Source organism: Prinia subflava, chromosome 7 (genome assembly GCF_021018805.1).
Source record: "Prinia subflava isolate CZ2003 ecotype Zambia chromosome 7, Cam_Psub_1.2, whole genome shotgun sequence".
Classification (NCBI taxonomy): Eukaryota; Metazoa; Chordata; class Aves; order Passeriformes; family Cisticolidae; genus Prinia; species Prinia subflava.
Window position 1 is genome coordinate 32,864,900 of NC_086253.1, and position 25,896 is coordinate 32,890,795.

Here is a 25,896-nt window from a genome sequence, read left to right on the forward strand (position 1 = left end):
GTACTTTTATATAGGGCTATTATATCAGTGGGAGGAAAAATGGGAAAATGGAGATGATGCTCAAGACTAATGGGAAACAGCACTGTAGGGAAGATACTATTATATGTTAAAATAATACCTGTTATGTACAAAAATAACTTTCAGTGTATGTGCTGATAACTCATTTTCATAATGCATTTCAGGGAGACAGAGTAATTCTTCTTAAGCGAGTTGATCAAAACTGGTATGAAGGTAGAATACCAGGAACCAACAAACAAGGCATCTTCCCTGTTTCCTATGTAGAAGTCATCAAAAAGAATCCATCAAAAAGTGTTGATGACTATCCTGACCCTCCGATACCCCAAAGCTATTCTAGTGACAGAATACATCATTTAAGTTCAACTAAGGTAAGGATTTTCTAAAGTTAGCTGCCACCCCTAGAGTGGGTGTAGAAGGACTTGTAATTTTTTTTGTTAATATTATACATCACTTAGGCATTAAGTATACAACATTTTCTTTCTTTCACAGGTAGAATTGCATTACTATGTAGTTAATAAATTATTTTTAATAGACAAGTGTGTCCCATATTCTGCCAGAATGTATGCTCTTTTCTTCATTGGCTATTACATTATTTTTAGTAGACAGGTCAAATTTGGGCAGAAAAGTCAAGTCAACGGAGAAAAATATATTTGGGAATCTTAGCAAGAATTTGAGCATTAAGAGTATGTCTAGCAGACTTCTAATATTACAGTATGAAGACATTCCCATAAGACAGCTGTCCTAAAAGCCTACGGTTCCATAAGCATGCAGGACACAGCTTGCCAAGACCAGTTCTGTACCTTTTGAAGCAAAGGAGAGCAGGCAGTGATTCTGTACCAAAACCTTCCTCCTTTTGCCATTCACAGTCTAGGAGGAGCCTGTTGGTACATTCTTTGGAGTGACAGTATTGTTTCATTTAGGAGTGAGATGATTGTCATCACATTGTCAATGAACTTGGATTCAGACATTTGTGGTTGTATATTTTTCACACCAAATGTGTCTTGTAGGTTCCAAATTGTTTTCCTTCTAGTCTAGATAACCACCACAAAGCATAGTACAGGATGCTGCAGAAAGATTCCTGTGTTCTAGTTTATCATTGACTCGTGAGGCTTTGTGCTCACCTGTGCAGGGAACATAACATTTTTGGTAGTGGTAGAAACTAAGGAAGTTTCTACATACACATTGTGCTTAGAATTAACATGTTATCAAGTATTTTGAACACTCAAGATGGAAACTTTCTAGATCTTCCTCCTTTCCTTTGTTGTTTATCTCTTCAGCAGGGGCAGTGGGTTTTGTGTGTAACTATGAGCTTCTTCATCCTGCTATTTATCTATGTTTCATTTGGTGTTGTCCCCTTTTCGACTTCTATACTTGGTGGTCATCCACATGCTTTGACTTTGAAATAAGTTCCACATTTACTTACTACTTTGGGGTTGTAAAAAGCTACCAAAAGATGTCATTTATAGGCAACTGTAGCCTCTGAAAATATTTCATATTACTAAGAATTAGTTGGTTTGTGACAGCTGCTAGAACAGGTCTTGTCTGGTTTTCCAGAATGTGTCACAAGAGAGAACTAGATCCTATCTCTTCTATTCCCACAAAACTGTTCAAGTAACATCAAATTCTGTAGCTGCCATCTGAGGTATTCATAAGCTAAGGCCCCTTATTGTTACAGGAATCCAGAGGGTCCTGAAGGCAAGTGAAGGCTATGAGGCAGCTTAAGTGCTCCGTATTCCAGAGATGCCTCCCTGTTTTCTATGGAGCAGGCTTCTCTCTAAGGTATCCTTCTAAAGCCCCATAGCCCTTGTTGAGCACAGGTGATGCTTCAGACTATTTACATCCATGTTACAAAACTATCCTGCCACTATTATTAAGTTAGTTATTACTAAATTAGTTCATGAGGGAAGGAAACTGGTAGAAGCCTTCTCTTTAACATAGGATACTTCTGCAATAATCAGGTTAAAAAAAACCCAAAACCACCTTCCACTGAGACTCTTAAACAGACATGTTTTTTCTGGATTCAGCTGTGTTCAGAAATGGCAATACCATGAAGAAGACATGTTGTTCCTGGTTACTTAGAAGAATTTCATCAGTCCTGAAGGTGTTCTAGAGTTTACCACACTTTTTGATAGCACTTATCCTATTCCTTTGGATTTTTTTACCACATATTGCTTCTTGTTTCTAGAACAATTGCACTAAATTTCTCTGGCCTAATGGCAATACAATAAATAAGCAATACAAGTTATGAGCAAGTTTTGTTCTCTATAACTTGGCCTAATCCATCTCTGTCTTTAGATCTAGTGGAGCTTATAGCCATGGGAAAGTAAAAATGGTGAAGTGTCGTCAGCAGTATTATTGACCTTAAAAACACAGGTTAGGGGCCCTTGCTTAAGAGGAATGATGAGGGAAAGAGACTGAGTATTTCTGTAACAGCCTGGCTCTGCTTTAGCGGGCTGCATTGTATCAGTCTATACTGTTTACTTTGGTACAGAAGACTCTGTAGCAAAGGTTTGTCTAACTATAATAATAAAGCTGTTTGCCTCAAGAAAACACAAGCAAGAAGGTAAGTAAACTAATCTCCCTATTCTGCAATATTAATGTAGACTTCTGAAATTATTTTTCTGTACTACATTAATAATTAAAGTCTTTATTAGTCCAGATAACTTAGAGGTGTACATCTAATTATTTTGGATAGTTGTAATGATGAGCTCAGAATATTTTTTGCTCAATTTCAATTTTGAGGATTAATAGTAACAAAAATGCATTTTCAGTATTTACTGAAGCAATGGATATCTACTGATGCTGTGTACGTATGACTCACCAGTCTCTCATTCTTAGAAAAGGACGTTTCTTTTACCAGAAGGATACTTCAATCAATAATGTGTAACGGTACTCAAAGCATATTGTTGTGCACTGTGCTATCCCTATTTAAAAGCATTGTTAACTGCCTATGTCCAGTTTGAACTGAATGTACCTTTCACAAATGTTGACATCATTTTGAAAACTAATAGGGTTAATTTTGAAAAACAAATTCATTCTGCAGCTGCTCATGCCTTAATAAAAGTATGCAATGTATTAAAGATGTTTCTTAAACATTTACTCAGAAGTACTAAGAAGTATTAATACTTTAATAATTAGAAATTACCTCAGTTGTTATACTTGAAAAGAAGTGTTTAATGACTCCTGAAGTGTACTTCTGAAAATGCTATTCTCAAAATAAGAGTAGTGGTTTGGGAAAATTTCATTAATATTAACTGTATGATTTAATAACCTGTGACAGGCTCACTAACAGAGCACCATAAGTAACATAACTTTAACAGATCAAATGCAGTTGCCTTCATGAATGTAATGATTCAGATCTGTCTTAATGTTTGACATTTATGCCCTAAGCCAGAGCCTGATAGTTTCATGTTTCAAATGTCTTTCCTGCTGTTCTGATTCATGTAGTAGTGATTTCAGACACCCGTGGTCACTGAAATTGTACCCTGCAATCCAGATGATGGCACAGACATTTTTCTTTTCCAGTTTACACATATCCTAATTCTCTGTCATGCTTATCTATTTCAATTCCCATGTTTTTCTTTTTGAAGTTGCCTTCCCAAGCACTGACCCCACTTTCCAGACAACTTCCCTCATCTTGGTCACACATTGATCAAAAGATTCTCCAGGCTGACTCTAGTGACTTGTTCTCAAGGACTGTTGGGTTTTCACCTTCAGGCATGGGCAACTTAACTTCTCCATCAGTTCCAGACAGTTTTCTTTGTGACTTAGAAGAACTCTATTCTTTGGCATTAGCAACCTCCCAAACTGTAGCAATCTCCCCAGGTAATAGCATTCACCACATTAAGGATGGTCACTTTATGCCAAATAGAGAGGTGCTTCTCAGCTCTCCTACAGCTCTTCCTCTGCCCTTTCTTGTATCTCCCTCTGTCTCACGTTCAGCCAGCTCATCTCATCACATGGCATATAAGCATGTCACCAACAATACTAAGTCAGGAAAAGATAAAGACTTAGAAGGCATAATTGACCCTTTAGTTACTGAAGTACCTAGAGATTTGTCAGATACTACAAGAGAAGGTGAACATGGCACTATCCATAACATCCCTTTACCATATGAAGAAGGTTCCTTGTCCAGTGTGCTAGCTGCAAGTGCTGAAAACGAAGAGGAAATTTGTACTGCAGAACCGTCACTTAATAGAGGGGATCAGTCAGAATCTCAAGAATCAGATTTCTCCGGAGAAGCAGAAGACACAACAGAAGAACTGACTAGACTGTATATAGAGGAGGATCTGGTACATGACAATTTAGAATTCCCAATAGCGAGTGGAGAAGATTCTGTGGATTGTTATGAAGGATATACTTCACCAAATATTGATAAGGTATTTTAATTTCTGACAGCCCTGACTTCTGTGTTCAGTTAACTTAGTATAATTATTCTCTGCCTTGTATTTACATGTTTGTATTGTGCACAGGCACACTTTTACGTAATTACATTTGATAAAATTGAGCTCTGAGCAAGCTGGTTTAAGAAGAAAGGTGTCCCTTGCCTTGGCAGGGAGGTTGGAACTAGATGATCTTTAAGGTCCCTTCCCACCCAAACCACTGTATGAGTCTATGATTAAGAATTGTCAGCATTAGTGGACAGTCCCTTCTCAGAAGCAGGCATATGCACTATGTAAATTCTATGATGCACCAGTGTAAATTCTATGATGTATCAATTGTGCTGATACATTTTCATTGTGCTGATCAATTTCCCTCCTGTCCATGTTGTTTGCCAAGGCGCTTCTGACAGGAAAAGTCACTGAACCATTTCTCTCACTAGCCCATTCTGTGCTGCCTCTTTTGAGAGAGAGGCCCCACCAAGCAAATGCTGTCAACAGCCTCCAGAGAGAGGGACATGTGCCTCCTGAAGAGCCTCTGTGGTTTGTGCTTTGCATATGTCAGTTCACCAGCTGATGTATTTATAGGAGGCTCTTTTATGAGGATCTGACTAACAGTAACAGATCAGATTACGTTTGGCAGTTAGACAAATGCTTCCTCCTGAAGCCCTCCCCAGTTCCTCTTTGGGACAGCTCATCACTGAACTATCCCAAATGTGTGCTGGCTATTAAATGCCACAATATAACTATACAGTTTGTGCAGTTTCCAGGCATAGATCTTTTTTCTGTCCACCACTTACTTCAACAGACTATTCAGGTAGTTGCTTTGGCTGTCAGCATGCAAGTCAGGTGCTTAGGACAATATGTTTTAGGCCAAATTTTAAACTATTTAATTACATTTTGCAGGCTACCTCTATCCTTAAATGACTTGAAAAACACAGGAGAAAAACTTAAGAATAAAGGTGAAATCCATGGCCACAAATGGCAGCTTTTTTATACTTTCTGAGGCAAGAAATTTCTTCCAGAAAAGTAGATGACTAATAATAGGATTAGCATGAGATCTGTGATGGTTTGTGTTAGTTACATGTCTCCTTACTGACCATTTGACATCCTTCAGCTTATTTTGTAACACAGTTTTATAGCACAGCTACTTCTTATAGTTCTAAACCTTTAAGCCAGCTCTGCTTTCTACTCAAACATCAGGAGACTGATCCTCTTTTCCATCTTTCTTCTACTCTTCCATTTCCCTCTGCCAAGGCACCTACTTCCCACTCCGTTCCTACAGTATCCCTCTCACCTCCTCTCCTCTCTAAACCTTTACATCAGCAGGAGAAAGACTCACTACAGTTAAAGGTAACTGCACCTCTTGGATATGGATTGTTGTAAATCTTCATGTCTGTTAACTGCAAGGCTAACGCTGAGTTTGATCTTCTCAGATGTACTGCTTTCTCTACTAATACTAAATAACATAAGAAATGGAGGATTGATAGGCCTTCTTCAAATTAAACACAAGGTAAAACTGTAACCATTATGATACCATTAAAGAGTTTAAGATACCAATGATAGGAAAGCAGAAAGCCTTCAACTCAATTTTGGGTCCATACCTGGACAGCAATGTAACTTAGTTAATTGAATGAAACAGAACTGTATTCAAGTCTGCAGAAACTAGATAACATTTGTTTCTGTTTTCAATTTCAAACCAAAGCCTAGGAGAAAAGTCATAAATTTCACAGAAAAGCAGCACTGCAGAGAGTCATGTTCTAAATACCAGTTCTGTTAGTCAAGGACTGGACACAGATTATACCCTCTTCAGGACTACAGTTTGTGTGAGCATTGAAGCTCTGTGGCAGAAAAGTGAAAACTTGCTCTAGGAAGACAAAGTTAATTTGCAGTACTGACTTCCAGAAGATTCATCTGCTCGTGAAAAGGAGAAAAAGTCATGTAAAGAGAAACTATCCTACAAAAGTGATCATTGCATCTTTACATTTATGTCATCAATACCCTCCTTTCCTTTTTCCTTAAGATCGACCCCATTTTACAATGTGCAGTCATAGAAAACACAGACATAATGGACTTAAAGAAGTCTTAAGATCAACAGATCTGTTGGTTTTTTTCTCAAGCAGACAAGACACATAAGGTTTCTTTCCAGGACATGAGTCTGTCATGAGCTTAGGTTTGTTCCACCTCAAAGAGGGGGCAAAATAGCGTACTGCACTTGTTTCTGCAACTTTTAATAATTTAGTAGTCCGTAGAGTGCTTTCGGTGCTTTTGCTTAGCCTAACCAGCAAAATTAAGAACATTCCTCATCCACACTGAAATTCTTTTTAGGTGACCTTTATATTCTTTGCCCTTATTTGAGCAAGGTATGTTAATCCACGCTGAAAATAAATAGAAGGAATATATGTTCTTGAAACTGTATACTAATACTTCAGTAACTTTTTTTAATTTAAAAATACATACATATGTATATATATATGATATGTGGCTTAAAGCTAAATGGAATACAAGGAGCTATGGGTGGGAAGTGTTACTTTGCACTTTGTTGGTAAGAGGGATGTGTCCTTCAAAAGAAGTCTGAAGACAAATCCTAAGGAGAAATGCTGACATTTTTCTGCCTCCTTGGCCTCTCTTGCTATCTCTTTTTGTTGTTCTTATTCACCCTTCTCCTAAGAGGGGGCTGTTTTTTTGTTTAGTCACATTCTACTGACAGTCACAAATATCTAAAAAAAGGTTTCCAGTATAGCACTCCGCTCTCCTCACATTCCCCCCAAACTCACCCTGTCCATGAGATTTCACATTTGCAGCACACACACCCCTTAAGAACTGAATTCTGACAAACATGAAGCTGTTTTGTAGCTAACAAAATGAGGGTATTTTCATTAAGTACTTTCCATCAAGTATTTAATTGCTTTCTAAATGCAAATCCACTGGTTGAGTTCTGTTTAACAACAAGGAATTACATTTTCCATTGGTATTTCTAACGTAGCATTTCTGCTCTTTGCTGTTGAGCTCTTCTGTGTTATTATCTGAGCTACTTCAGGGGGTACACATGCAATAACTATTACAACTGCACATACAATACATGATTCATCTTTTAATTTTAACATGTAGGGCATGTGCCAGAGGAGGAAACCCTTGGGCAAAAAAGATACAGTGGTAGCAATGAAAATATTGTATACTAATAGTACCCTTCCTTCTACCTGTAACAGCTGCTTTTTGTTATCAGGAAAAGCATGTCTGATTTGCATGGATAAATGAAGCAGCAAAAATCCCATGATGCTTCATTCTTAAACTCTCACTTGACGAAGTTTTTGTGGTTCTTCTAGGCTAATTTAAAGAGGGAGATATTTGTTATGGGTAAACCTCCTCGTAGCCCAGTGATGACTAAGAGATCCTGCAGCTCACCTGTCAGAGGTCACAGCTATTCACACAGGGTATGGTACTGGATGCCCAGTGTGCAATAACAGCTTCTCCATGGACAAGGAGCTCAGTGTCTAGTCTTCCAGTATTTTGCTTTTACCCAAGTGTCTCAATATTGTTAGTATGCTGTGTTTTCTTCCTGTCGTGCTTCTGTGCTATGACTGAGTAAAGGCAACAGGTCTGGGTGTGTCTGAACTTTTTATATAAATCCGTTGGTGTACTCTATCTCTGCAGTACTGCATGGTATTTCCAGTGCTACAAGGTGTTTACATTTAGTCTGGTTCTTATAGTTAGTCTAATTTTATTAAAATTACTCCTCTCTTTCAAAGCATTTTTATTTTATTAAAATTACAGCTTCTAAGAGTGAAAGATTTATTCTCCATTACATGTATACAGGCTGTTGCATGTATACAGACTGAATTTTTGGTTTTGAATCTGTGTCCTTCTTTTCCAAATGTTTTGCTCCTGCTGTATTTTTTTCACTCAATACTGTCCTGTTTATCCAAGCATTCCAGATTTTAATACTCTTTCACCTTTCACTTCTTATCTGTAACAACTCTAGTATTTTCACCTAGCCAGAAGGTCAGGTTGTTTAGAGTTTGCATGGATTTTGCTGAAAAAGGTAATCTACATTATGAAAAAGGGGAAAGAAAAAAAATTACAAAAAATCAAACAAACACAAAACCCTCACCCTCAACCTAAACTATATGAGAATGAGAATTTATGGCTTATGTTTTACTTTCAGTTTAAGAACTTAAGTTTAATTGTCTTTTGCATTGGTTTCTTAACATTTAGTCTTAAAACTGGTAATGGGATTAATTGTTTTCCATGCTGTTGCTGCTGATTTTAGGTAATCATCTTTCTGGTGTCTCCCTTTTAAAATTTGAATCTTAGTTTACGATATGCAGGTTTGTGTAACTTCCAAAGTCTTAGCTTTTTGGGAGGCCTCTATTTGCTTCCACGTATTTAGGGGACAGTGCTTTCTTCATTAATGAAGAAAGACAGTTCAATCTTAGGAAGGCCAGAATTCTTGTAGTAGCAGGCAAACGCCATCTCACAGAAAGTCCAACTAGGAATGAGAGCTGTAAAAAAGGGATTAAGCCCTACTTTAATTTTGCACATTACTCCAAATGAATGACAGGTAACCAGTATATTAAGAGTGTATTGGTTAATGTGTAGTGTATTTATGACTTTAATTCCAGAAGTACAAGAGGACATACCATGCACCTAATTTGTATGCTCAGGACTCTACGGAACTTTTATATGCAAGTGCAGTATCAACCATGCATGAAAATCAGGCATACAACTGGGACCATTGGCTTGACTGCATACTCCTTAATGTTTTTGGGATTAGGTCCTGCAATATTCCCCAGGAAATAGAATAGTCTAGTAAACTGAGGTGCAGTCGAAAATTAGGAATCGTTGTAATAGTCCCCTGTCTAGCCAATGCAACTGTATGTAGGAATGAGAGCTTAGGGAAAGAAAACAGGGAGAAAGCTTCTGGATGTCAGCTGGGGTATTATTGAGGAATGCATCCAAATAGAGAGCAAGTGCCAAGGTCCCCCTGTTCAGACACAAGACTGTTTTGTCTGCAGCAATAAGAGAGTTGAAAATCATGAGTCACCTTAATTCTCGTCTATTTCTACAGTAGTTTATTACCAATAGAACCTTTTATGCAGAAAAAGAATATAATACTAACCTGCCCAGTTTCTTTCTGGCTTGGTATTATGTTCAAAGCATTAAATCATTTGTAGCATTGTTTAGGACTTTTACTTCCATTGTTTACTGGAGAAGTCCTTAACCTCAGCTGAGTTCTTTTGCATCTGACTATCTTTGGCATTCAGCTCAGCTACAGACCTGATGAAAGATTAGCAGCAAATCAGGTCAGATTCCAGTCTAAATACAAAGCATTCTGACTATTCCCCTTGTGCTTCACAAGCCAACCATTGAAGGATGTTTACTGTGAACTGTGTAATTTGCAATTTTTACTGTTTATTCTTCAGTAAAAATTATCCATCTTTCCATCTTTCATGTACACTGGCAGAGGAGAGTTAAGTGAGGGACAGAAGACTTTTTTTTTTTTTGACAATCTTCCCCAGCTATTATTCAATAATATGAATTTTAAAAAAATCTGTAATCCACCTGCCTACATATCTAGGCACTTTTTAGAAGTTATACTTTATAGACTGTGAAGTAAAGACTGTTCACAATATTTTCTGCATGTATTCATAGAAACTGCTGAAAATTAATTTAACTAATTTCATCTAGAGATGCTGAGATGGAAAAGAGGGGAAAAAACCTAACAAAATACATCCTGTGTTTTTTCATTCAATTTTTGCCATCAGCCTGTGGATTGTTTACTGCTGCCTTCTCTCTTGGAAGATTTCAAGAGTGATAAAAGAGTGACTGAAATAGTCAAACCAAGAGAGAACCATGGGGCAATAAGACAAATTACATGGATTAAAGATCAGATTGCAGTTTACTCGATTCATGAAAGAAAGTGCTATGAGCAGTGCTTGATACCCACACTCCCAAAACAGATATGGTTCCCAGACTTGTCTCTATAGCATGACCAGAGGGCATCCTCAGTCAACAGAGACTACGATCCCTGCTCATATCAAGAGCTTTCCCAAGCAGCTCCTCCTGCACTTTCTGGCCCCTGCCAGATTCTAATCAGTATAAGTCAATGACTTTCTAAGCAGGATATGATTTCTGTAGAAGATTACCATTTTTCACTTCCATTGCATCCAAATGTATTGAATATTATTGCTCAGTAATGCTCCATTAAGAAGGAACATAGTTCCTTTCAAAAAGCTTTGCACTGGAAATACAGACTACTTTTTTTCTGTTGAAGTGTTAATTATTATATTCATACATTGAAATGTATTCTTTCAAAATTTTTTTCTGTTTTTGCCTCCCAACAGCCCACATGGCTTGAGTTGAAACAGAATTAGCTAAAGCATAGCATGTTATGCCTGCCAAGTTAGTACTCTGTGTGTGTAATATAAATTGGTATGTTGTTCATCTGTGGACATTCTAGATTCTGCCATTATGTATAGGAGATTTCATTTCTGCTTATCTAAAAATATATTTCACCCAAAGAATGTATAATGTTCATCAGTTGCATTTGATTTTTCTAATCTTATTTCTCTTTCACAGTGAGGAAGCAGCAGGGTTCTATTCCAGCTTTGTACTATACTATAAATAGAATGGCCTATTGATGAAGTTCACAGTTTTGTTTAGTTTTATTATGACCTCCAAAAATCCGATATTTAAACGTGCCAAGATTCAGTTGTTTGTCATGTCTCTTAAGAATTTATTCTGAGTTGGAAGGAGGGCAGAGTGGGCCATGGTTTTACACAAGGTAGAATATGAACTCTTGAGCAACTACATGTTATACCCCTATCCAACTATTTGGACCTTACACTGTAAATCTTTATTACATTTCAAATCATTTCATTTCAGCCACAGCGCCCTGTGCTTTCTCATGAAAATATACACGGTGGGGAGGAACCGTAAGTATAATTCTTGTCTACTAAACCAAAACCTAACATTTAAGCAACAGCCAGCACGTCATCAGACAATTTTTTAACTTGCCAAGTACGATTATGAAGAGATTTCACAGATTTATAGATAACTGCATGATGTAGGAAGATATCCAAGAAAGTCCAGACGACAAAACTTATTTAATTTTACATTCAGTGCAGCCAGACATGGCAACTTAACAGTTCTCCATTGTCTGTACTTACAGAAGAGATTTTGACTATTTTTATTCTCTCCATTTTTACATCTCAGCAAAATGACAATTACAGATTCAACATTGATTCAACTGATCTGCTTTACTGACTTGATAAAATTATTCAGAAACAGTTCTGGATGTGAATAGAGAGAAAAAAAGTAACTTGATAATGTTGATCACAGGAACAGAGGCTCACGCTTTTTGGTGTGATTTACAAGTGCAATTCAAATATGAGATACAAGAAAAGCTTTTCTGAAAACTGGAGCAGAACCTAGAACTCAGGTCTTACTTTGAGAAACATTTTAAATGCTTGAGGTATTTCAGTACTGACTGTTAAAATGCAAGTTCAGTGCAAGATTGTCTTGAGATTCCCTCCCCGCCCCCAGTCTTGCACTCGCATCCTACTTCAGTGATCACTGAAACCAGTAGCCATTCTTTCTACTGAGGTGCATCAGAGCACTTCAGTATATGCCCTATTAGATGATTTTTCATTAAATGCACCTAAGATTTATTGTATAAAAATATTTGTAAGTTTTTCTTAGTCCTTCGAAAATGAAAAAGAGGGGCAAAAAGTTACCAAATAGCTATACCACAGATATATAATTAGGTTTAGATATTTAATCTCACTAAAACCACAACTCCCTGTTGGTATTGTTGAGTGTGCTGAAGCACCTCAGTTTTAAAAGCAATAATTTTCTAACTCATTTTTTTCAATACAGTATAAGTAGTTCATGACTAAAGTTATTGATTCCTAGAATTAAAAATAGAAATATATTTAAATTGCCAAATAACCATTCTTTCTCTTGAATATGTTTTCTGTAAGTATTGTAAATGCTAGTAGACTTTTCATACTTACGAAAGTCTTAGATTAGCACAGAGAGAATGAAATTACTACAAAGGGTTTTTTAAAATGGATTATCTAGAAATTACTAAAATTCAATTTCTAAAGTTCAAAGAGAGCTCATTGGGAAGTTCTTGTTACTGTACTTGAGTAAGTAATTGGCTTGAATCCTATTCATGATACATTACATCTGCAAATCTGTCCCCTTGGAAGCTGCATTTAATTATTTTTTGGAATATCACACAGCTCTGCTTTCCTGGAATGATGATAAGCGTAACATAAAATACTATTGCCACTTAGGTTTTTGCACAGATTGTTCTTACTCCTGCTACACAAAAAAGGTAATTGTTTAAACAGCCAGTCTCTTTCCATTTTGTTAGTGTAATTAAAATATACAAAGAGACTTCTGGGGCTTGGGAAGATGACTACCAGTGATGAGAAATTAAGTGGTTTTTTTATTTTTTTCTTGGAACATTTTCTTCTTTTCTAATCTCCAAACCAGCAATGTGAAAAATAAGTGTAGTTTATTCAAGATAACCATCATCAAACTAAATCCAGCACCAGTCTGTATATAGGATTTTCAAGTTGGACTTTCAGGAGCAAGAATTTTTTACTAAAGTAAACCATGAAAACTTAGCCAGAATGATAAACACATCAATGAGCAAGCTATCTTGTTTGTACTGGGGAAAGTGTAGTAATGGTATTAAGGTTTAAAACTCAGTGAGCTGTTTTAAGAGAAAAAAATTGATACAATTTCATTTTGCTTCAGTAATCTGAAATTAAAACTATATCCTTTTCCCAATTTCTGCAGTTGTACCTTGCTTCCTTTTTAGACAGTCAGTCATATCTATGGGACAGTTGCTTAGAAAAAAAGGCCAATTCTGACTCTACAGGACTTAAAGGCTTGTGCAACGATTTTCCTGTGGGCTTTCAGCCCAAGAACCTTCAGTTCCTCCTGTTGAGAGTTTATTCTTTCAATTCAAAAAACTTTACTTAAAAGCTGGCAAGGAATGAAATACAGTGCATTTAGTAATTTGCCATTTATTTCTTGCCATTTATCCACCTTACATCCTGCAATCTGCAGCCCTGGCTAGGTGTAGAAGCACAGCTCAGGGTTTGGATATTGTTTGAGTTTCCATCCATATGTCCTCTGATTTGATTCGGGCCTCTCCCTCACTCTGAGAGACAGATGGCTGATATGTGTAGCCACTGAAGAGCCCAGGGAGCTCCCCCAGCCACAGTGACAGTGCCTGAGAGCTGCTGTCCTGGGTACCTTCGCTTGTGCTGTTACTGGCTTCTCAGAGCTTAGAGGCAGAGCCACAGTGTTAGGTGCTGGTCATGGAAAGTTACCAGGCTAGCACATCTAGACTCTCCTTTAGAAGTCCTCTGTTTGGTGACTGAACTATAAAATAACACTAAAATGTAAAAAAAAAAATCTGTTTTTGAAACAACTTTTTGAGGAGCCATCAGGCTTCCCTTTAAACTTAATCTTTAGTGTCTCATGAGTTGCCTTTCTAATGAAGGTTTTACTTGCTATAAGTTCCTAACCCTCAAATCCACCAGGCAAAAAAAAGGTATTTTCCCCCTCTATTTGCAAGAAGTGTTTCTTCTTAATGTTTAAACCAGTTCATTTACTTGAGCAAAAGTGCAAGGAACTCTTACTTCTTTTTAAAATGCATCATTTGTCCTATTTAAGGTTTCAGGCTCTATATAACTATACTCCTAGGAATGAAGATGAATTGGAGCTCAGAGAGGGAGATGTCATTGATGTGATGGAAAAATGTGATGATGGATGGTTTGTGGGTATGTTTTAACTTGGTTGCTTTCTTCTTTCTTTTCCCCCTGACTTGTGCTGCCCTCTTTGTGTAGTGTCTTTTAAACAACTTGATTTTTGGCACTTAGTGTAATAAACTTGAACCTGGCTTTATCAGGAGAAATCCTAACCAAAATCCACTGAAATTAACAGGTGATTTTGCATTTTTTAAAAATGATAGACGTAAATTGACAAATGCCTCATGTTGTACAGCATTGCTGTCGTTGATGACACAGAATGGATTGTGTATTATTTCTCTCTTTATAAAGGCCAGGTAACTTAAAACCTTCTCACATTAATACATCTACAGCACTGACCACTTGTGAAACCCAAGTATTACTGAACAAACAGCGATTTCATAACCAGGCCTACATACAGTGGCTTAATCATTTCATAAACCCTCATGCACACAGCAGCTAACTAATCATCTGACAAGTCCTTAATATTTGAAAAATTCACATAATTTAGACTTCAAGTTGTTGAAGTTAAATTATTTTTACATACCAAGAATTTTAGCATGACTTTTCATCAGGCCTAACGATTTAATCAAATATACCTCTTCATTTGCATTTTCCTTCCTGCAGTTACACTTTGTTAAACCTCACAAATAAACTTATATAGTATAAGAATCTGTAGATCATTCTGTTTGTGCAATATTAAACATAAAAATTTTAAGGCCATGCTTACATAGTGATTTTCTGTTGTTATTCCCATCTTTCATCTATTGCTTCTAATTTCAGGAACTTCAAGAAGAACCAAATTCTTTGGTACTTTCCCTGGAAACTATGTCAAGAGGCTGTGAATTTTTTTTTTCTACTTATTTATGCTGCATCTCTGCAACACATCTGCATAAAGCTGCTAGAAAACATGCTACGCTGGCCTTCTGTTTTCTCGCTTGCAGTCTCAAATAGAGGCCATCTAGTTCATCCTCATCCCATCCCACCCGCCAAACCGTTCCAGCAGTGTTACAGCAACGACCACAGTGTGAATAACTAAGCTTTTCTGAGACAAGAGGAATCGTTTCAACATTTAAATACTCCCTGCTTTAAAGTCTTTTCATGTGAAACACAATAGGAAAAGCCTAATCACAGGTACACAGATGAGTTGCCATGCGGGGTGGGGGGAAAGGGGAAAAAATTATTCTTGGTTTGAACATTTGTGGTACTACCATGAAGTCTGGTGGGATTTTTCAGCATGCATGTAATTCAGAGGAAAGTTGCTGTTTACTATTTTTAAGAAATTTGATTTTACACATTCTTATTGGCTTGGCAGCATTTGTTGCTTCCACATTGCTGTGTCACAGGTTTGCCTATTGTACTGGTTTACAGTGTATGACAAACTTTAATATAGATTTTTTTGCCTGCACTTGTATGCTGTAACAAATGCACAGTGATTGTAAAATCTCAAGCAAGCAAGGTGAAAAATGGAAGAACTGCAAGTGTTCTGAACTGGTGCAATGGTATTGGATAAATCTTCTTTTTTTTTTTTCCCCTAATGAAAAACTGTAGTGAACCTGTAGTGTTTTCTCTTAAAAGGTAAAAAGTGCAAAAGACACAAAGACTTGGGAAAGAGGATTTAAGGAGAGCAAGACAATGCTGTAAGCATAGACAATAATAACCTGCCTGATAGGCAGATGTCTGATATTTAATGGTTGTAATCAAAATGTTGTAATAGTAAGCAACATGAAGTGTAAGAGGTTAGTGTTTTTACTTATCAGGAAATTAAAGAAGCAGGAAAGTAAACAGTGTTAGTGCAAAGGGTTGTTGGGTTTTGATTTTTTTCCTTCTTAACATAGCCACCTGAAAAATATTCACAAGCATCATGTACTGATTTATTTCACTATATATGTGTATGTACGTTAATGAAACCCAAGTTACACGTTCTTTTTAGAATTTAGAAAGAAAAAAAGTCACAAGTATTAAAACCAATATATTTTAGAGGTGTTGGGTTTTGGGTTTTTGTCTGAATGAACAAGTGTTTGAAAACATACATTTTTCCATAAGCAAAGGTAAGCATAAATAGCAAATGAAATTAAGGCACAGGATGATAATGACTATGGCTTTATAAAAATAAAAATGTGGATTTGGTTTCTTTGGCACCTTATAGATGGCAAAAGCTTCTGCTGCGTTTTTCATGGGTAAAGGATCAAAATTATCAAAATGTATGTAGTCTCTGTAGCATTTTGTACATAATTTTGCTTTTTTGTACAGAGCCATTTGGTTGTTGATTTTTAAAAAATTAAGTTTCTTATTTGCCCTCTTCACATACAGAACATTTCAATGCATTTTTCTTTTCTTGCTATGTTCACCATAAGCACATCTGGATAGTGCAATTCTGTAAGACAGCATTTTATGCAAAATTTTATTAATTAAAATATGGTTTACCAGCCAAATCTAAATGTACATATGTCTTTATTACTGAGAACGGTCATTAAGGCAAAGGTAAAGAAACATCTTTGTGCAGCATACCTTTATTATTGCAGATTTCATGGCAAAAGCTTTATATTCAAAGGCTTTCGATTTTAAACTAGATCTGCATGCAGCTTTGCTGTGAAATTAATACTATCTTTGATGCCATTTACGATTGAGGACTTAAATATCTGTTGCCTGTGATATTTAAAAAGTACTGTTTCTACTCTGTATCTGATTTTAGAAAAATGCAGGTTTTTCATACCTGTCTTTCAGGTAACTGACTTTGAATTCCTACAAGCAAAAGGTCTCTGTGGTTTTTTTTCTTGAATAGACTTCTAATAAATTTTGCTTGGAGTACAAAACTGTTTCCCTCATCATTTCTCCTAATACAAGTAACTTGCCACTTAGGTATTGCAAAGTGCTTAACTCTTCAAGCATATATGCAAATAGTTACACCTTGCACTTACCCCCACACCCCCCCTCAAGCCTACACCAGTTACATTCATGGGCTGCTAGCACTGCCCACAGCTCTCACTTTGAGCACTTCTGTGTCATCCCTGAAACGCCTGAATGCAAAAGCAACATTATGGACTTTCTGCAGAGAGTGTGCCAGTTTGAGAGGATTTTTTTCTTGCCAGAACCACGGGCAAGAAACAGAAACACAAAGGTAAAACACACAATGTATAAATTCTTCATGCATGCCAAAAGTTCCTACATCCTAATCCTTCAACAAAAGCAAAATGAGAACTCCCGTGTTAAACTACAGCTTTAGGAAAACACTGGTTGTTGGGAAACGTTTTACACTGGGGACATCTCTGCTTAGCAAGGAACATTTGTCCAAAAAAACCCTGCAACAAGAAGCAAAGCACATTCTAGGTTTTGACTGGGGATTAGTGTTTGGTTTTTGTCGATTTTTTTTTTTCGCTGCCTGGTAGCAAAGACACTGCTGGCACCTCAGAGTAGCTCTTTGGTCCTTCTTCACCATGCTATGCTTGCCATTTCTGCCAGGCTGCTTCTTCCCAAATGCTGTGCATGGTGTATTTGTACCACTAAAGAATCCACTGCAACAGCAACCTGCATTTGGATAGGAATAATCCATTTCCTCAAGTCTGATTTATGCTGTGTCTTCACAATTGCTGGGCTGGAAAAAGCAAACCCACCAACATCTCTAAATAAACAAACATGTAGCTGAAAGTGACATCTGCCTACAGGGAGATTAAGACCAGGGCCTGCTGTTAAAACTTCAGCAGAGACTCCTTTGTCAGTATAAGCACTGTCAATGCTGGGAGTGCTTTCAGTCTGGACAAGGCCTGATTTTAGTCAGTATGATTCAAGTGACCATTCCCTTCCTCTGCTAATTTAGCTTAAACCCACCACATGCATTTCTTCTCACAGCCCAATAACCAAATGCTGGCATATGCAGTCAAACATTGTGTGTTTTGCCTTTCTGTTAGCTGGGTGATCCAGTGTGGAATTCAGGACGTCACTGAAGTACTGCTTTATGCCAGACACCACTGAGAATTGTCAGAAAGAGGTACTACTGTGCTTGAACAGATTTCCATGAAAACTAGCCTAATAACATCAGCTGGTTAGTATAGTCTCACTAATGTAAAGTCATGCTAGATAGTTAAGGGTCTGAGTGGTTAATGGGTGAAACAGAATCTTCTGCTAATTGCAAAGTGAATGAGAAAGGGGAAAATACTTGTTATTGTAATGAGACTAGCAAGCCATTGACACTTCAGAAGATTTTAGTCTTAATGTTTTAGTCAAAAAGTAGAGAAATATTTAAGTATATTCAGGTAACATACTCAATTCTGCTAAATCTGCTGAAATCCCAACCATACTATTTAAGGAACAAACTAAAGGATTTTTTGAGTTTCCTTGGATAGGCCCCTATAAAACCATGAGGGACACCCCACACGAGTAGGTGGTGTTTTGTCCTTGAAGTCAGAGCAAGAGAGATCTGGGAAATTAGAGGCCAGCCAGTTTAATATCTAGAAAAAGATGAGAACAGATCAATTAAAAGCCTCAGATATCCCCTGATTTTTCTGGAAAATTATGTATCAAACCAAATTCCTTTTCTATTGCCAGCATATGTAGCATGCTTCTTGATTTCTATTAGGATTTGCTTTTAATGCTATGAGTTGGCAGCTGGATTTGCAGGCTAAGTGCAATAAAATAAGTTCTGTTGCAGAGTTGCACTACATTACAGACAAATAGGTAACATAAGGTAACATAACTACAGCATCCCTAAAAATCAGTTGATCTCAGTCCCTACCCTGCAGCGAGTATATTTGCTGTCCAGGCAAAGGCTTCCTAAAACAAGAAAGCCCATAACATACCAACAAGCCAGGGAGAGTAATGCATAAGCAGTTCAGGGTAGTGATCTATATCCCAAACTAAGCAAAGGGTCACCCTAGCAGGTCTCACATTCTGTCACCCGTGCCAAAGCAAAGCATGGTGTCATTCTGTGATGCCTGGTATTTACTAGTTGCCTTTTAAATGCTGATATACAGAGCCCGGACAGGAACACGAGGTGCTTCCTGTGCATTTGAAAAAGCAGTGCATGAGCCCATGGGAAGCTGGAAACATGAAGTCAGTAGTTCTAGAAAGACCTTAGGTCATTGCTAAGTATAGTCCCTTACAGCATTAATAGTTAGAGGGTGAAACCCTGCCTTTACTCCAGTTAACAGCAAACTCCTTTGAAGTCAACAGATCCCACAGTATTGGTAATAATTTCTGTGTTAACATGAAACTAAAACTGCACAAGAAAGAAGTACTAGAAAAACTGAATGTCCAGTTTGGGTTAGTTTTATTATATTGAAAAGTATGAGTGCACACAGAGACCAGAATCCTCTTCTTTAACTGTTCCCCCAATAGAGCAGAGCAGATAGTTCCCTCTTTTAATACTTAACAGACAAGTTAGCTTAAAGTTTCTTTTATCCATGCTGGCTACAACCAGCAAATACCAATCAGATCAATACCTGAGTCCATCCCTTTTTACAGAGCAGGGAACTGTCAGACCAACACAATGGAAATTGGTACCTTATTCATACACAGAACATAGGGATGCTGAATTTAATAAGACTTTCTTCTGCAACTCTACTAATGATCAATCAAAATCATACCATTGATTTGACTGGATGCAAAAATTGCCATTTTATCCTCCCTGTAATGGCCAGATAGTAAATTCCCAAGTCCTAGCTAAAGATTGTCCAATATTGTTCTCATCCACATAGTGAAGTCACATTCCTTTGAAAATTAAAAATATTCTTACACGTATCTATGCAGAATATGACAGAAATCCACTGAAACAAAATAATGAATAAATTCCTGCTTGCACTTCCCTTTGTCAGAAACTAATTAAGCCACAATGATACTGGTGACTGCTAAGTTCTCATTTATGGGGTTTTTGTCACCTCTGAAACATAAAAAAAATAGCAGAGGTTTGTTTTTAATATGTGGTGATGAAACCAGGGAAGAACTTGAACAATCCTGCAGGTTCAAGTTCTAGTGCAAATGTGCTGTAAATAGTTACACTGTGCAGCTGCACCCAGGATTCCCAGATCCTGTTTCATTTGCATCAATGAGAATCCCATGTATAATGTATTAAGAAATATGCCTTTTGATATTTAGGTTTTGTGTTTTCAGGGGTCACAAAGAAGCGAAGTTTTGTGGTAACAGATTGTTTTATACCACACAAAAATAGAAAGTATTCTTACTAAAATAGCTTTAACAACTATCCCATAGCAATTTTTGAGCAACCTTTGTATTATGATGTCACACCTAATTACAAATCAGGAGCACAGAGGGTTCCACTATATCAGAATGGCATTACATCACAAGTGACACAAGGGCAGGGAGGGGGGGAAGTGTTGACTGACAACACAAAATGTGTTGCTATCCTCAGTACAGACATTCACGTCTCAACAATTCATGTTTCTTGCTGCCAACACAAATAACAAACTTGGAAGCCATTATTTCATCACCCACATAAACAAATAGCAAAGTAATCCTCCTACATTTTCCATCCATCAGATAAATCAGTAAACCACTTTAAAAACATCCCAAGAATAATGTAATTATTTATTTCTACCAGTGAAGAATTGCCAGAGAGTTACAAGCAGTGGCTCTTGATATTTCCCTCCAAAAGGAGGAGTTTCCCTTCTCTCTCGCAAGCCAGTGTTTCCCTTTGCAAGAGAGGGCCCAGTATTCACCTGTGTCCACTTTGGGGGCCGAGCTTTAGCTCCAAGTGACTGGAAGAGTCATTTGCTATTTAAATATCTTAAAGGATCTGGTCCTTTAAGATTGTTTAGGCCATCTTACATTAATATAAAATGGAGTAATTTTATCTCAAGACTTTCTACAAGTGGCACTTAAGGACCAAAGAAATAAACTGCTCTATTAAAATAATCAAGCCTTCCATCATTCACACTGAGGCTCTTTCCCTCACCCCTGAGTTAAGCATACAAGTGAAACCAGCACTGCAGATGGGGAACACCGAGGAGCCTGAACATGTTGTTCTAAGTGGGTCATCGCACTGTTTCTGTCGCTGTGATTTGCTAGATAAACCCCAAGCATGCAATGACCCAACTCATGCTTCCCTGGGTTAGTGCTCCAAACTGTAATGTGAAACATGTACAAATACCAGCTGGTTTAATACCCGCCAGAGGCTTTTCTTACACTACCACAGATTCATCTGTTATAGATAGGGGTTTTTTTCACATGTAACTGGAAGTATTTGAACAGGTGAGAATGAGCCCTTCCCTCCTTACACCATAAAAGAGGACAAATGAATGTGCCCAGTACGTCTGGGGTAGTAGAGAGCAATATTTATATGCCATGGAAGAGTTCAAGGAACTATTTATAGATTCATTTCAACTGCTCCTGCAGCCAGCTCCGAGGTACAAGACATAAAGCAGCACATGAGACAATCTGAAGCTGAAAATATAAAAGTCATATGGCATCAAAACCACAGAGAAACACCCAGCACACACAGAAATCCTCTACTGGCCCCCCAATCCATAGTCATATTCTGAAACAAGCATACTGCTACACATAGGGGTGCAAAATTTTTGCACCTACCATTTCAGTCAAAAGGAGTTTTAAGGAAGAGTGGTCGAAGAAAGAAATTGGCCCAAACCTAAATCAGAATCCGATAATAATTTCTGACCACCACAGCTTTAATTACAAAACTTCTGCGGTTTAAGCTGTTACAGAAAATTGACTTTTCAGTTGCACACATCAGTGACAAATTCTGTGAACAGGATCCTGAAATTACTGCTAACTATCCAAAATTTCTCCATTCTTTGTAACACACACTTCCTTTGTTTATATCATTGCAGGGTCACAAACAACGCAGGCTTCAAGACAAGAATCCTCAAGGCAGAAAACCTGCAACTTATTTGTACAGCATTCATGCTAGGATGTCCTTGGTCCTCTAAAGTCTTAACCATTGCTTTAATGCAGGGAGGAAAGCATCACTAAATTAAAATAAATTGTGTCCCTTATAGACATACATTCACAGGTACATCCTGCACCTCAGATACAGAAACAGCAGATGCTTCAACATCTTCCACTCAAAAAAAACCACCAAAAAACCCAAACCAAAAAAAAAAAACCCCAAACAAACCTAACACACAACAAAACACACCAAAATTAGAGAGGCAGGGTGGCTACTGGTGAAGAAAGGGCAATGTATTTAGGACATCAGAGGCAGGTAAAACCAGGGAGAGCCGTTTCAGGCCCTAGAAACAGGATACTGGCCATGTTAAGGAGCCAGCCTTGTCAGTCTTCTTCCTTCACCATACACATCCTGTGCTTCCATGAATGATAGCTCCCCAGGAAAGCCTTAGAAAGGTAACTATTACAGTCAGATCAGATTAAAAAGAGACAAGAGTAAGATCAACAGGGGAAGATACAAACAGCTACAGCAAGCCCAAAGAAATCCTTCTTTGGGCCTGCCCACCCTAAAGGGTGTGGTTTTAAGTCCAGATGAAAATTTGACTGCCCTGGTTTTAAGCCCAGCTGGAAAGTAAGCACCATGCAGCTGCTCACTCAACTCCCCCTATACCAGTGACCTACCCAACTTTTCCCTCCTGTTCTACTACTCATCCTCTTCCTACCAGCTCCAGAGGCAAAAGTACTATTGAGGGGAAAAGCAGACATCCACGGCATAGGAAACATTTTACTACTGAAAATTACTGCAGTTCTGTTTTATTCCAATCAAGCTCTCACACTCTGGCTCTTGCCTTATCCAGAGGTCTACCTAAAGACCTCAGCATCTTGACATCATTACTGAAATCCAGAACTTCCCAAGATGAGAAGGTTTCCTGCATCAGGCCATAAAACTAACATTAGCTAACAGCTCCCACAGCACATGGAGTGGAGGTGGTTAGAAGATCCTGACTTTAAACATTCTGGCATTCCCTCAATTGAGAGGACTTTATCAAGTTACTTTTAAGCTCTGAGAAGTGCTAAACAAGAAATTGCTGAAATGCAATGGACAGGCAAGAGACGGTAAGAAATCAGTTTTAGGGAGACTTTTTTTGTATTTCTGAAAAGTTTTTAGTTTTCAGTGGTTTTGGTGTTTGGTTTTTGGGTGGGGTTTTTTTAGCTGGAAGGAGTCAGTGATAAGGATTGCAAGCAAAACCATTTCCAGGTCTTTATTTCCAGAGAGATTTTTGTTAGGAGAGTTTACTCACATTTCAAAGCACTACCTGTAAATACCATGACTTACTTCACATTGTAGAATGCCCTTTGAAAAGGCAGGGAGGAATTACACCCAGATTCTGGCCTGGATTTCCAGAGTACCAGCAAACTTCAAGAACAAAAATTCCCAGGTATATTAACTCCCCACATCCTGGAGTATAGCAATAGTGGATATATGAATACCAGTTTTAAGACTTTTTGTGGATATGCATATCTGAGAGTTTTCACATCTACCATTTCAGATACATTTATTACCTGTTGATAAAACGTGAGGCTTGTCCTGATTAAGTTTCTGCTGTTTTTATCCTTGCTGCAGATCATCATTTTTCACAATATAGCCAGTTTTTGCAAACGTTTTCTAAATTCTCTGCACTTATGCCTACATTCACTGAACAGAATCAAGCAAAAAGTCCAGTCAGGGCAAATTGTGAAATACATCATTAGTTACTTTCATTTGGTACTTTCCTTTGCTGATAAGAAACTAATTCATATACATGAATAAGCTGCCAGTGTCCTTTAGACAAGCAGAAAGAGATAAATCAAGATAGTAATGGGGAAAATATTTACAGTATCTAGCTACATTGAAGCATTCTGCTTGAGTAACTGGAGTGTGCGTCAGGACCCGAGGATCCAGCTTTGTGGCTAGCTATATTCTGAAGCTGCTAATCTCTGGCTCAGGGCCCACCTTGTACTTAAAACAGAATACAATATTTGTCTTCAGCTGTTGCCGTTTGTCATGACCCAATAAACATGGCTAACTCTTCCATAGCAACTGCTGTTAAAATGCTAAAGCCAAGCCATAAAGTGAAAGACAAATAGATGCCGAATACAGTACTTTATGGAACATAAGATAACAACTGTATATTAAAAGACATTCTGATGCCTGTTTCTTAGAGAAAAATACTCAGGTTTTGGCTCTTGGACTACAAGTGACTATGACCCAACATGTGATATCACATGTGATCTCATCATTTGTTTGTGTATGGAGTCTTATCTCTTGGGAGACCACAAAATAGGTCAAGGTATTGATCTAGAGGTTTGACACATGCTTTGAAGAAACACTTGACTGCTCTGTACTCTAGAAAAAAAACAACATATACATTTTCAGGCTTAAGGCAGAATAAACTTTTGTTTTCCCTTCTTTCCAAGCTTCCCAGATAAAGGTCTTGGGTCAGTAGACTAACAGAGGACAACTGTAAATACCTGTTACCAAGGATATTTTTCTCTCACAGACACAAATGCATACCAGCTCACAGACAGGGGTTGACAGAAAAGCCTGTCAAGTACAACAATACAGAATGAGTCACCATGGACCATGTTTCAAATTCTTCTGGTCTCTTGTTGCTTACATGCCTCCAAAAAACCTGTGGCCAGCCCCAGGGAAACACCAGACATTCTCAATGATTGTTGAAGTACAGTTGCATATAAGCACTTTGCTCTGCTATATTCAAAGAGCCCTATGTAAAAGCAGTATTTTACAGCCAAGGATAAAGCTGTGGTTAAAAAGAACTTCTCAGAATGAAAACAAGGAGAAACATCAGAAGATCCAAACGGGATGAGCAGCTTTGCCTCCCACTTTATTTCTGTCTTTCCTAAAGGTATTTTGTAGATACTCATAGCATTCCCAGCTTTTGTTATCTGCTATTTACAATGTAAGACATTCTCAATAAGTAAAAAGGTAATAAATTAAAAATTATAGATGGAAAAAAATTAGAAATCTTAGAGCAGGAATAAAGTACAAATCACAATCACACAGAGATAAGCATTTTCTTTTTAACCAACAAATCACTGTTCTTCATACTTCAGATCTTTTTCCAGATATAACTTCCACTGACAAAAATATACTAGAAGAAAGGAGAAAACATACATACACACAAATGTTTCCATGGAGAGAGACATACTCTATAGACAGGATCTTCATTGACAGTTATACCACTCCAAGAACAAGTTCTCTCTTGTCATCTAATAATTTTTAGACAAAATGCTATTCAAAAAGCATTGCTACTGCCTCCTGCCTGATGGGTTCCTCTAGTCACAGAAGCTATACTAGAGATCTATTCTTAGTCCTGAGTTTTGCAAAATTCTCTGAAATTTTTGTTACATCTAGTGCTACTGAATAGAACCAGCTCCTTCCCCAGTAGCAGCATATGTAATCCCAATACATTCACTTGCCTATAACCTTTTATCTTGATTAGTTAAGGAGCAAAAAAAGGCTAATTACAACTAACACAGAAGGGACATACCACAGCACTTTGTGCAAGTTTTAATCTATGAATAGTGGGGATACAGTAATTCATATCTCATGAATAAGACTTGAATAGCAATTATAAAATACGTGTCTGAAAAGAAGGGATGCAATGTCTAAGCAAGATCTTCACAGGAGAAGCTGACTGAGTCATGTCTGAAACAGAGTTGGCTAACAGCTTCTCTAAGTATCTAAAATTACTGCTATCTGCTAAATTACAATTTAACATACCTCTTTGAAGCCTCATGTTACCTCCATCACTTCCACTGCCCCTTTCCCTGGTCCTAATCACCTTATTTCCTCCAGCCTCTTCTTTTCT

The 25,896-nt window shown here is 37.6% G+C and overlaps 2 protein-coding genes across 17 annotated transcripts in view; both read left to right on the forward strand.

Annotated features, from left to right (window-relative positions):
* The window catches only part of SORBS2 (sorbin and SH3 domain containing 2), a 156,612-nt gene extending 139,629 nt beyond the window's left edge, over nt 1-16,983 (forward strand). For 15 of the 16 annotated variants that reach the window (XM_063402101.1, XM_063402092.1, XM_063402090.1 and 12 more), the window contains 4 exons: nt 183-386; nt 11,283-11,332; nt 14,094-14,200; nt 14,951-16,983. In XM_063402101.1, coding sequence (XP_063258171.1) covers nt 183-386; nt 11,283-11,332; nt 14,094-14,200; nt 14,951-15,012 — 423 coding nt within the window. In that variant the 3' untranslated portion in view covers nt 15,013-16,983. The remainder of the gene's footprint in view (nt 1-182; nt 387-11,282; nt 11,333-14,093; nt 14,201-14,950) is intronic. The other variant, XM_063402094.1, reaches the window with a different exon arrangement.
* Nucleotides 3,431-4,684, forward strand: LOC134552918 (uncharacterized). The gene has a single exon (XM_063402104.1). The coding sequence runs from the start codon at nt 3,591-3,593 to the stop codon at nt 4,404-4,406; it is 816 nt and encodes a 271-aa protein (XP_063258174.1). The 5' UTR covers nt 3,431-3,590; the 3' UTR covers nt 4,407-4,684.
* Nucleotides 16,984-25,896: the final 8,913 nt, after the last annotated feature.

Coding starts and splice junctions, on each gene's coding strand:
- LOC134552918 (XM_063402104.1), top strand. CDS start 3,591: ATGTTTTTCTTTTTGAAGTTGCCTTCCCAAGCACTGACCCCACTTTCC.